Here is a 13,670-nt window from a genome sequence, read left to right as displayed (position 1 = left end):
TAGTAGATTTATGTATTCTTGGACAGAGGAGTTAACGTCCTTGAAATGGTGTAACAAACAGCTTAATATGTGTGAAAGTGCTTCAGTTGACTGGAGCAATTACATGTGATAAAAAAATAAAGATAAGGATTCTTAAAAATATTCTTAGGAAACAACGTGCGAGCATTATTATATATTGTGTTGCAGTGGTTTCCAAACTGTTCGACACGGCTCTCCTGTGAGTTGCAACCTTTTCACAAGGGCGGCCCAAAATATTATAAAAGCTTCATAATTAATTGAACCAAGACATTTGGCCTAACTAAGCAAAAATCAAAGTGAGAAGCTAAAAATATGTAGATTTGTTTTGCGTGTGGGGGGTTTGTTTGTACTTGAACCTCTGTAAAAGTAAAGTTGCCTGGGCAGAATATTCTTGTGAATGAAAGACAGTAGTGCTGCACCTTCTCAATCACACTATACCTCACGACATTCTAAGATGAGAATGCATACAAAGCTAAAAAGCTAAAACAATCTTTTCATGGTTCATTTTGTAAAATGAAACTAGAAACTTTTCTTCGTATTTTTACCGTGCCATTTGATTTAGGTATGCATGCACTGTCTTTCATGAGTCACCCCCCCCCGGGAGTTTAAAATCCATTTTCTTTCAGGTCAGATTTCATGCGATTTGTGCATGTCTCGGAAACTTCAGTCAAAGCAGCAGCAAAATAGCAATTTTATTACTGGATTTATTATAAAAATGCTCTCATGATTTGACAAAAACATTCATAGCGGTAATCTTAGCGGAACTGCATAGTGGATTTCCAACCTTATGAGGTTTTGAAATTGGTCACATATGTCAAAGATGAAGCAGATGGCATAACAGTTGTTTTCTTTTCCTCCCAGCCAGTGGATAAATGAATGCTTTAAATGCTTTTCTCATCGAGAGTGGGGTGAAGACAGGGTTCTGGAATCTACAGTTTTGTCAATAATGCCAAAACATGGATATCTTCCTAGTGGTCATTGACCGATTGATATGATGATATCAGCAAATTTTTAAATGAAAAGCTGGATGCAATGTAATCTTTTGTTTCTTATATTTTTTTCATTCCATTCTTCTTGCTCAACAATATTTATATTCCATAGTGAAATTTTTACAGAAATGGTAGAACTGTATTCTATAGTGAGTGCAAGTACTTTTTACTATATTCAGTGTTCTCAATTTAAATTAACCGATAGTATAGACACATTCAGGTGTGTAAACCTTTCATGACAGACTGTTCTGGAAAATCTTGCGGAAAGCATATAAGGAAGCATTGCTGGCTTGATTCAGTTTGTCAGTTTATAATTTATAAATCGACTAACTGAATCAAGCTGGCAACGTCTAATGAAATTAAGCTTGGCACTTCATGCAAATAAACAGTGACATAAATTAGTCCATGTAGTAGAGTTAGTGATAATTACTTCTTGTTTGTTGTCTTTGATAAATGGTTCTGTGATTTTTTTTGCTTTTGTATTTTTGATGATAGACCGATTTTTCAACAGTTATAAACATATAGTGCAAATAAAGAAAGTATGTCTTCAAACAGTGGCACGACTTTGAAGAAATGAAAATATCATGAATATGATGATGGTTATTTAGAGTTTGATTTTACATCAAAAGAAATGAATGGTGAAGACAGATCGCAATGTGTATTATTTCTGAAACTTTTGGCAGTGCAGTGTATACTTCCAAGTTAATTGAAGTGCCATTTAGAAGCTACACACACACAGCATGATTGGGAAATCTCGTAACTGTTTTGCCAAGAAGTTAAAAGAACTGAAACAATAAAAAAAAAAAATGCATTTTTAAGACTCTATCAGTACCAAACAATGCTTTGCTACCATCTTACAATGTAGCTTATAGAATCCCAAAAGGGAAGAACTCTCATGGTGCTAATTTATAAGTGTGTGCTATAATAAAGAAGTACCTATTATTCTTTCTTGTATAAAAATTGGGAATTTTGCTAAAATTTATTTTGTTTATTTTGAGTATTAATGTCATATTTCAGCTCAGTTATTTCTTAGCAACTCTTGTGACTGTTAGTGAATTCCTTCATCTATCCAGCCTCTAAATCTTTTTGCAAAAGCAAACTATACTGAAAATGCAAGAGGTTTATTATTATTATTATTATTATTTATGCAGATGAGCCTAAAAATTTTACTATTAACAGGAAATTTTTAAAAGAACATTAAAGGAAACAAAGATGATAAATGAAAACATTGCAAGGCCAAAATGATAAAAGAAACTAAAAACTTGAAAATAAATTCTTAATAGAATCTAAAACATAGTCTTAAACTAGAAAAAAAAATGTAAGGCAAATTTTGCTGATGTGGTGCACTAAGAATTCCATCAATCAAAAAATTAATAAAGCAAGAAACATCTGTAATAAAGGAACTTTTTCAAGAAATTCTGACATGATTTTTTTTTCCCCTGGCAATTTTCTCTATGCTTTAAAAAATGTCAGAGAATTGCACAAATTTGGTATTGCACATTTCATTTTTCTTCCCATATACAGTGATCTGCTTTTGCTTAAAAAGAAAAACACGCACATAGAATTGCACAAATTTTGATCCATATAAATGAAATGTGAATTTTTGCATACTCTACTAGTGGACAAAATGTCATATTTCTAAAGAAATGCAACACTTTCATCAGGCAGAAAACTTAACATTACTACTACCTTAAAAACAGAGAAGTCAAGGAAAACAGAGTGTGCTCAGTGCAAAAACAAAGCAGGAATAAGAAAAATTACTGTTGAATTTGAAGGTGGGAAATTACTTAGTTTCTGTATGCACATGTATACCTGCATAACATAAATACATTTTGGTGACATCATGAGTTATCTATTTTAGTGACTTAGTGCATTGCCTCAGGAATACTTTTCAGGAGAGTGCGAATAATCACAGAAAGGGGGAAAAGTATTTATTGCAAATCGTAAATAATTCTTTCTCTCTCTCTTCCCCCCCTTTTTTTTGTGTGTGTTTGAAGGTTCTAAAAAGTATTCATACTAATTTACATTTTGTGTGGATTGGGAATCATAGTTCCCTTTTTAAATTAAAATTTTTTAAGTATGATAAGAAAATTATGTGCTGAATATTTTGAAAAAAAATGTCAGTGTGTTATTTCTAGAGATTAAGAAGTATTATTCTGTATAAGAAGCACATTATTTCTTTTCTTTTTTTTTTTTTTTTTTTTTTTTGCATTGAATCTTATATTAGAATGTTGAACATTGCAAAATTTGATTAGTCTGTGTTCTATATCATTACTGGTTAAGAATGAATATTACACAATATATATGAGCAGAATTTCTTATGCATCACAACAAACATCATCTGAAATGGATATTTTAATGAACATAATATAAAATATCATAGTGAGTTGAACACTAACACTAATAAGTTTTAATAAGTAACTTTAAGTTATACTTTTAAGTTATATGTATAATGAAGAGAAAGCTTCTGTGTAGTGCAGGCATTTTTTCACAAAGTTTTATTTAGTGTTTGATATTGAAATTATATAGCATCAACAAAATGAAGGTGATATTTAGGTACCTTTTTAAGAATAAAATTACTGGGGGGAAAGAGTTAAATGCAGTAAAATAATGAGTTTCTAAAAACCTTTGGTGGTACAGTCTTTCTTGTCTTTCTGTCAAGATCTTTGCTGTGTAACTGCAGTATTTCTGCTATTGTCAAAATATCTATTATAACATTTTTGGTGATCTAGATGTATAGTTTAGATGAAATTACTTTTTTGTGCAAAAAATAATATTGTTATATTTTTCATGTAGGTTTTGACTCATCTCAGGTTACAGTTAATTATTTGCCTTGGTATATGGTTGTGATCTCCACTGCAGCTCTTTTGTTATTCATTTATTTTGTCATTGGTTGTGTTTGTTGTCCAAACAAGAGTATAAAGGTAATTAAAAGTATATTTTTTAATTTGTTAAGCTAATGTAAATCATGTAGTAGTAAAAATGACATTTTTATTATTTCAGGCACTTAGTTATCAAAATGGGTTTCCAGTAAGCCGTCTAAATGACAGCAGTTCTTTACAGTTTGAAAATCCCACCGAATTTGCAATATTTCCTCCACATTCAGCAGTTATTGATCTGCAGCCTATTAGTTCAGCATTTCCAGTATTTGAGGAAAAAGTTACTTTTGAGCCATTACCGGATATTCTTCCTAGAAATGTTACTTCTGGTCAAAGTCCAGCTTGCTCATCTCGACCTGCTCACTTTAGCGCCCTTTTAAAAAACAAAGTTTCACTTCATGATTGGTTTGGTGAGTTGATAATAATTGGATTTTGTAGCAGAATTTTTTTTTTTTTTTCCTGCCTACTAGAGTTAAATTTATAATTAGTTTTCTTTTATTACAATAGACCAGCATTTCACAGTTATGTTCTGTAGAGTCACTGAGGATTCCACGAAAAGTTATGAAATTGAGATTAGCGATGAAATATTGTGTACTTTTGTTATCTATTTTTGGCATTATGTTTATGTATTAACACAATTTAAAATATCTTTTAAACGAAAAGTGAAATCATGAAAAGATGTAAATCACATGTGCAATAAATTTAGTAATGTAGCATGATATGAAATGGATTTATTTGCCAAAAAATATAATCAGAATGCATTTCTACTTGTGTTTCTATTCTATTCTTAGAAGAAAAGAAAAAAATTTTCAGTTCAGCGTTAAAAGTTCAGTGTTAGTTTTCTGTAGATTTTTTTCTTCTCTCTCTTTTTTAAATTTTACCTTCTTTTGCAATTGGTAAGCAAATATAGAATTTTTACTAATAAGTGTAATATTTTTTATCATTAAATGTGCTACTGTACCTGTGTCATTATTAATATATATATTGGATTTGAATTCCTTTCATGACTACTGCTGAGGTGATTGATATGAGCGCAATTGATTTTGGAAAAATTAATTGATTTGAAAAGATATTCTAACATAAAACAAAAATTTAAAGAACTATCATTAAGTGAATTCTGGGTAAATTTCTCGGAAGAGTATCTAAACTTATTAAAAAGAGCTAATCATACTTCATTTCCTTTTGTGATGATGTATTTATACAAAAACAGGTTTGTCAGATTGCGCTGCAACAAAATCCATATACGGAAACCTATTTGATGCTGAATCTGATGTAAGAATTTAGAATAAAGTATTCAAATATCTATGTTTTATAAATGAGTTAAATTGTCATTGTTTTGATTTTGAATATATTGAGAATAGTGTCACAGCTTTCTTTGTATCAGATGATATTTTATCTTCACTGGGGTAATAATGATTTAATTTTTAAATTTGAACTTCTCTGATTTTGCGATAGTATGCACACTATGAAGTTTCTGAACTGAATTTTTCAACCAATCCAGGGAAGTTGTAAGGTGATAATTTGTTTTAGTGGCTCCTAGCACATATCCCAACATATATAACATCAGAGGGAATGTATTTAGAAAATTTAATAATGAATAAAATCATTGCTTATTCATATATTTCCATGTATATGGAGTTTCATAACTGGACTTTTCATGAATTCAGTAATAAAAGTTTGTAGTTGCGTCATGTGTAAGGTTATGCTTTGCGTTTTAACTTACAAAATACGCCTTTTTTATTTCTTTATTTAGCTTATGAACATCCTTTTTAATGGTCAGTTTATTTATATTTTTTGATTGCTTTGTATATTTTATTATATCCATTCTAATTAGTACATGTATGTGCTGCAAAAACAGTTTTTTAAAATTTTCTGTCACTGTGCCTCAGAAAAGTTGCCACCTTTCACTCTACTAATCAAAATAAATAAATAAATTCCGATCAAATTATATCTTCTGCCCACACATTTCACTCAGAGTTTTGAAAAATTTTGAAATTGTGATGTTTATCATCAGTTTTCTGTAGTTACTAAACTTGCTTTATCATAAGGCTATAGATCCTGATGTCAGTTTTGGGGCACAAGGAACACAAAAGAAGAGCAAATTTCAGATTATTTATTGTTTGTGAAAGAAGTTAAAATACAGATGTTTGTAGAAAAAGCAATATTTTGTATTTTTTTGCTACAGATCTTTACACAATGATTATAAGGTACTGTTTTGTTATTGGGACCAGATTCAGAAATGTATGTGTGTATGCACCATATGGATGGATATATGTGTTTGTGTATGCATGTATATATGTACATACATATGTATGTGTATACATACACACATAGATACATACATGCATACACATGTGTATACATACATTTCTGAATCCGATCCTGATAATAGAAGAGTGCCAACTATAATTATCAAATATTATGTAATTTATAAATATTATGTAATTGCATATGTCATAACTTATTCAGATAATTTCATTTTGTTAATGCAAACAAAATGAGGAGGAATAAAAACTCATAAGAACAGAGATAGTTTGTGAAATTACACATGAGATTCCTTTTGAAAAATTTGATGTTATAGGGAGCGATGGAACTGTAATACTGATTTGAGAAATTGTATTATCCACCTGATTGAATTGAACATTGAGAGACCACTGCAGTGGCTATATGTCTTCTACACTTCAATGAACTGGAATTCCATCACCTATTTCACCCCTTAGATGATGTTATCACAGGACCCATTTTGACCGATCAGAGGAAAAAATCACTGGTTGGTTCAGCTACTTTGCTTTGAATTTGTTGAAATCTTAATTCTACAAGTTGACAGAAAAGTGTTCAGCAAGGATCAATAGTGTCTGCTTAAAACATCGTGGAGAAAACAACGCAATGTGAAGCATCGTGGGAGAAAATAAAGAAGAGAAAACATCGTGGTACAAAATATCATCATTGAAAATAAAGCAGTTAAAAAACTTCACAGTTTAAAAGCATCGTCGTCAAAAATATTGTGGTAAAAAATAAAGTACCTACAAATTAATGCATGACGATAACATCGCAGACATGCATTTTTAAGGCTTTAAAAACTATAAATGGATATTCACATAATGATTTGTTAGCACAAGATGGAAAGAAGGGCAATTTTTACTTTCATATTTTTTATTAACTAATAAATTTTAAAAAAAGAACAAGAACAAAACAAGAAAATAATTTTCACTATAAGAGTATCAAATTAACAAAAATAAAGAAAATAATCTCATAATTAACTTAGCAATTTTTTTATAAATAATGTTATGCAGTTATGTTTCTTTTTCTATTCCATTTTAGATTATACTTTTCATGAAAAGTTACATTAAAACTTTATAAAAAAGTAATTTATTAATGTTTTTTGTTGGTTAACTATGTCAATTTAAAATTCTGTTAAGTGCTATAAGTTGCATTAATTTTCTATGCTTAGTTTCCATATTAGATTTTCAGCAAATATATATCAGTTAATAAAAAAATATGAAAGTAAAAATTATCCTTCTTTCCATCTTGCGATCACAAATCATTATGCTAGTATCCTCTTACAGTCATTAAAGCATGTCTGCGATGTTATCGTCATGCGATGATTTGTAGGTACTTTATTTTTCACCACAATATTTTCTAAGATGTTTTTAAACTGCGAAGTTTTTGAATTGCTTTATTTTCGATGACGATGTTTTGTACCATGATGTTTTAGAACTCTTTGCTTTATTTTCTCCCATGATGTTTTCGCCTTGTGTTGTTTTCTCCATGATGTTTTCGTCCACGGTATTTTCAACTGTAACCGGATCAATTTCATATACTTACTATTTCTGCTGCCATACAATCTGGTACAATTTTAGAAAATTTAGCAGGTCATGATCTTGGTCTGCTTTCATGCACAAGATAACAACAAACTGAATTGTTAGACTTCAGATTCACTTAGAAAATCATACTGATGAAATTAGGGACTTCATACATTTTATTTTGAATTGTATCCATGCATTTTATTTTGTCTGCAGTTGATATAGTTCCTGATTTGAAGGCTGGAGTACATTTTATTGAGCTTCACTGGGTCAAAATTGAAACCAGCAGAAATTTCATGGATGGTCCAGAGGTAGTTTCTGCAAAATTCATTCTTTCTTTTCCAGTAATTTATCCTTTCTTTGTTCTTCCTGAAAATTTGATGCTTGCAATGGTTGTGGATGCAAGAAGACATATAAATTAACTAGGGCTGGATTGATTGTTGAAAGCTTGATTACTTTTCTAGGGAAAAACTATTCAAAACTTCACCATGCCAAAACTCAGTTTTGATGCAATAACTTATGTGAGCATGATTTGGTGGGATAATTGCAATATCTCTCCTTCTCCACTATTAAGGAACATTACGGATGAGGACATAAAAAAATCTGTTAAGGAGTCAGATTTCCAAAGCTCCCCTTATCATACTTTGATTGTAAAATGATTTGTGAAGTAGTGACTAAAGCATCTAAAAAGATGTATGCCACTGAGATAAGGGACAGCTTGATTAGCATGATCCTCATATCAAGATATATTATGCCAGAAATTTTCAAAAAAAAAAAAACAAACTTAAAGGTGCACTCTTTTAAATAATAAAATTAAAAATGATAAATATATTTACTGTTTATTTACTAAAAATAAAAAAATAAAATTATCAGAATTTGCAAAATAATGCTATTTTTTAACAGCTTTTTGGGCAAGCAATAAATGCTTTGAAATTACAGGTTTTAAACTTTTCCCTCTTCCTCTGCTCCAAAATTCACATTAGAAAAAGTTGCATTTTGATAGTTAAGTGTAATAAGGTTTTTTTTTTTTTTTTTTTAAATGAAAAACAGCAAATTTTTACCATTTTTTTTTTAAACTTTCACCACAAAGTGAGAATGGAAGGTACATTTTTATATTAAAACCTTTTATTTCATTTTGCATAGCTAGGTGACAGGTAACTTTTCCATGGTATGGCAATAGAAAAACAAGAAAAATTGTTTTTTTGGCCCATTCTGATGCTTATATGCAGATAAGCAGAAAACATTAGTAATCCTAAGAAAGCTTTGTAGGTGGAGGATGAGTTTTAGAATATTAATCAGAATATGGCGAGGTGTGACATATAGACACTTTAAAATAAAAATTTATTAAAATGATAATAGGAATTGCATAGGTTTTCAGTCCTGTACCACAAACAAAATGTTACAATCCAGTTTTAGAGAGCATTACAAATGCAAAGTGGAATTCTGACTTCATTAAATAAAATTTAGTTTAACTGATCCTGTATTCTAACATCATTTCAATGTTTCTTGCATTTTTACTTCTTCGTATGAACAGGGTTCGTACGGTCCTTAAAAGTCCTTTAAAGTCCTTAATTTTTTCAAAAATGATTTTTGGTCCTTAATAGCCCTCAATAGCCCTAATCAAAAATGATTTTTGGTCCTTAATAATAATTTTGGCCAAAATGAATAAACGGTCCTTAATTTTGCTCATTTAACATTTCTTATCATTTTTAATGATTGCCATTCTAAGTGTGAATTATGATTTCTCATGAATATGGAATTAAAATTACACGCCTCTTAACCAATCTGTTGGCGGTTTTGCGTTGCAAACGATAAAAAAAAACAAAACAATTAGCTTCCCGAACGAAAGTATCGGTGTCTGATTGGCTATTCACCCAATCTTTCGAAACAGGTGTTATCCATAAATTTAGGCAGATTGTGACGAAAGCGTGAAGCCGGAAGTTCTTTAAGAGGCGAAAATGATGATGAAGGAGCTCAAGAAAAAAAAGGGGGGGGATTCTGAAAATATTTGCCAAAATTAGAGCAATCCCAACCTGGAAGGCCACAACCCTTCCGACGCCAATAGGAACGAGATGCCTGGAAATTGCATTTTCAATAAACTGTGGCTTCATCAAGCTGACTACAAAGACTGGATATTGATGGATGGCAATCCTTAAATGTGGTCTTTGTCTGAAACAAATTGAAATTTTTAGAATGGAAGAGTCGGCGCTGAAAATTCACATGAAAATTAAGTTTCGTTTTATCATTTCAATTTGTTTTTACACAGTTTTGCTTAGCTTAATTTCTGTGTTTGTTTCAATTAAGCCATAAATTAATTTTTTATCACCTTCTACGGAGTTTATTCTCTTTTGCACATACTATATATATGGGATATCGGGATTATGAGTTTATTTCTGCAGAGGGTCTGTTATCGATTTCGCAGGAAATCTGTTGGCTCCATTTCGATTTTAGGTCGCCAAGGGCAAATTCGGTAACGCTAGCCGAGAAAAAGTGAAGTTCGAAATACGTTTAGAAGCTTCAATAGACAATTAAGTATTTGGTTTAAACCTATGTTGTTGATAGTAATGCATAATTTTTGCTAATGACGATACAATTATTAGTTGAAAATAACTAACTAATTAAAATTTTTTTAATGTTTTTAAAGCTGAAAACAACTAATTGAAACTAATTTTCCTGAATTAACTAGACGCGAAATTAACTTTCAGGAATTATTAAAGTTATTGGGTAGAAGTTTAACTGAAAATATACATTCCGTATTATATATATATATTTATACAGTACAAAGTCTGAGGTCTGGACTCGTCGGGACTTTGGCGATCCCAGATTTGAGATTTTTTCGGATATTAGATCATTTTAAATCTACTAAAATGTCACGTAGAAATTATAAAATTGAAAATATGAAATCATGATTTATGAAATGAAGCATTTATGATTTAAAGGGTATCAAAATTTACAAAAGAAAAGAGCTTAATATTTATGTTTACTTTATTAAACATTTCTTTCAATGTGAGTTATTTGATTTGTTTTCTCTGCTAATACTTTAGACTAATACTATAGACATATAATTTCTTGTTCAGTTATTAAGTTCCATTGTTCAAGTCCTATAATTGCTGTGTCGAGAATTCCGAATAACTTGTCAATTAAAATTTTTTCTCGTTCAGTAACCTCTCTGTTACTTTCTTCACTATCGGTAGCTGTATTTTCTGGATTTAGAACCATACTACAGATTTCGCCCTCCCTTAATTGATTAATGATTGGGCATTGTCATCGCAATGAAAAACTTCTGTTTAACTTCGCTAAATTCTGCCGCCTTTATGTGAATAACAAATCAGTTATTCTTAATTCAAATAGCACTAAATATAATCGTTTGTCCTATGAGTATCATTAACAAAATCTATTTTTAGCATAAGGAAAGAAATTTCTGCTAAATCTTCCCTTGTCAACATTTTAGCGCATTAAACTTAAATCTGTAATCGGATAATACTCTGTTATTTGGCGTTGCTGCATGATTCATCACTCAAGTTGTCATCCGTTGATAAACATGCGGTGATGAAAGCAAAATACAATAAATAATGATTCGCGATTTCGGCATCAAGGATATACAATATTAGTTGGTGTAAAATTAACAAGTGTTTCGTTTTGAGATTATGCCAAGCAGATACGCAGCTATGGAGTCAAGTTACTAATCACACAAATTTATGCTAAAATAATTATTTCTTCAATAATGAGATATTTTATTTAGCACCAAACTGAGATTAAGAATCGGGATTTCCGACATGTTCTTTTATGATGAGGAAAAAAATCTAATGCGCGTGCGTAAAGCATACCCCTTCCCTTCAAAAAAGCCCTAAAAAATTGGTTGGTGGTAGCTTTGAGGTCTGGATTTTAGATCATTCCAGATATTGGGTGTCCGGATCTCGGACTTTGTACTGTATATTTATATATATATATATACATCTTTCAAAATATAACTACCAGTATGGATTCACTCTTTTAAAATAATTCTACTTTAATTAAACTTAGGAGATAATATAATCAATTTGTAAGGTCCCTCACTTTGAGATTCTAAGTTAATGTTGGAAGTGAGGAACCTAGGAACTGATAAACGAATAATCGCTAGAGTTCGAAGACAGGAAACAACAAGAGAGAAGGGTAAATAACCCTTTATTATTTCGATAAGAATTAACAAACTCCGCCTGGGAGTGTACAAATAAAGTCCGCACTTTGGACTTGAACTTAAAAGACTAAGAATTAAACTAAAACTAAGATTAACTAACTAAGTACAGCCAAAGCTATCAAGGTTCAATGAGAGTTGGCCCCTTAACCTAATTTACTACGAAGCTTAGCAAGGGCCTGAGTACGGCCGAGTGTAAAACAGCTTTCAGAGAGAGAGTGAGCGGCCAAAAAGGCAGACGCGCGTAGTTCAGAAACTCTGTTTCTCTCTGTCTCAGTAAGTAACTTCGTGGTTTAAATACCGCTTCTTCTCATTAAATATTCAGCAAATTCCAAAACTACGTTCTCGCCGGAAGTAGTAAGTTGAAGTTAAGAATTTAACAGGAAAGGAACTTAAAATTTAACTGTTAATAAAATTAACATAATCCTTACAAATTAATCAATATTGTTTAGGAAATAAATTATATATATATATATATATATATATATATATAGTAAAAAATGTATATTTTCACTATTCAAGTATTCACTGTGACAAGTATTCTTATCTAGTCACATGAATAGGCCTCTGTGGAAAGGGGCTTCTCTGTAAATAAAGCAATTGAAATTGAAAATTTAAGTGACTCATCATACATTTTTCAATGCACAGTATTTGATTACATAAAATTTTCTGGAGGTGTTCTTAATATCGAAATTAATAAAGAAATGTGATCAGCAGCAGCTTCTGCAAGAACTGGGGTTCGTTATTTAGAAGTTCAGTATTTAGAAGAACAAAAATCTTTAACTAAATCTGAAAATTCAAAGAGGAAAAGAAATATTATTGAGGAAGAAATTGATTATATGAAGCAGAGGAAAAAATTTCTTCAAAGGGACATTAAAGATGTTAATGAAGAAGTAGATGCTTTAGCAGATGAAGCTGAGACCAGCAGGAACATTGGTTTGGTTTATTATATTACAGCAAAGACTCGAGGGCTATCTGCCTAAAGGGAGGGATGCCTTCGTGGAGGACTTTCTAAGGGAAAATGGCTCGTATACTTATTACACATGGGGAAAACCACGAAAACGCCCATGCAGCCAGCCCGTTCGCGGGATTCGAACCTCAGACCGAACTACCCAGTGTTCAGCGACTTACCCGCTCGGCCGCTGGTGGGCTCGCAGGAACATTGATTTGTTTATCAAAGCAAATGAACTTAGAAGAATAGTTAAAGAAAAAGGAAATAGACATAAATAAATTAGATGTTAAAATAGCTGAAAAGATTTCAGATTTAAAAAAAAAAAAAAAAAAAAAGCACAAATGTTTTGTATCTTTTATTGTACAGTTTATTATTCTAGTATCTTTCAAAAAACCAAGGAAATAAATTGTATGTTTACAAATCAGTTATTTTAATCTGCAAAATATTCTTACATTGTGATTATAATAGTAGTTGACTGTGTTTAAATAAATATCAAATAAGTTAAATAATAATCATGTAAATCTCTAAAATAGTGACTGTTATTAGTGTAAAATACACTTATACATGTTTTTAAAGAAATTATGTTCCTAATTTAATGTTATCTACTTCATAACTTGTAGGGAGTTAGTTTAATTTTCAAAATTGTTTTATGGTAAGTATTAAATTGAATTTAATAATAGTGCATAATACACACTTCTGTTAGTTTCTTAAAGTGAAATTACAAGCATGAAGTCAGTTGTATGGATAATTGCTTTATTCTATTCATTTTTTTGTTTGCTGATAGGTCCTTAATTTTTTCTTTGATGGTCCTTAAAAGTCCTTAATTTTCATGTAAGGAAATGTGTACGAACCCTG

At 30.7% G+C, this 13,670-nt stretch overlaps 1 protein-coding gene across 1 annotated transcript in view; it reads left to right on the top strand.

Annotated features, from left to right (window-relative positions):
* LOC118195452 (uncharacterized) overlaps positions 1-13,670 on the top strand; it is a 122,852-nt gene that overhangs the window by 13,246 nt on the left and 95,936 nt on the right. Inside the window, exons 3-4 of the mRNA XM_035366781.2 lie at positions 3,804-3,931; positions 4,011-4,296. Of these exons, the coding sequence (XP_035222672.2) occupies positions 3,804-3,931; positions 4,011-4,296 (414 nt within the window). The remainder of the gene's footprint in view (positions 1-3,803; positions 3,932-4,010; positions 4,297-13,670) is intronic.

The sequence above is a fragment of the Stegodyphus dumicola genome, chromosome 6 (genome assembly GCF_044657685.1).
Source record: "Stegodyphus dumicola isolate Sdum_Otavi_A_Nest chromosome 6, ASM4465768v1".
NCBI classification, from domain to species: domain Eukaryota; kingdom Metazoa; phylum Arthropoda; class Arachnida; order Araneae; family Eresidae; genus Stegodyphus; species Stegodyphus dumicola.
Note: the sequence above shows the minus strand (reverse complement) of the source record. Positions and strands in the feature narration are given on the sequence as shown.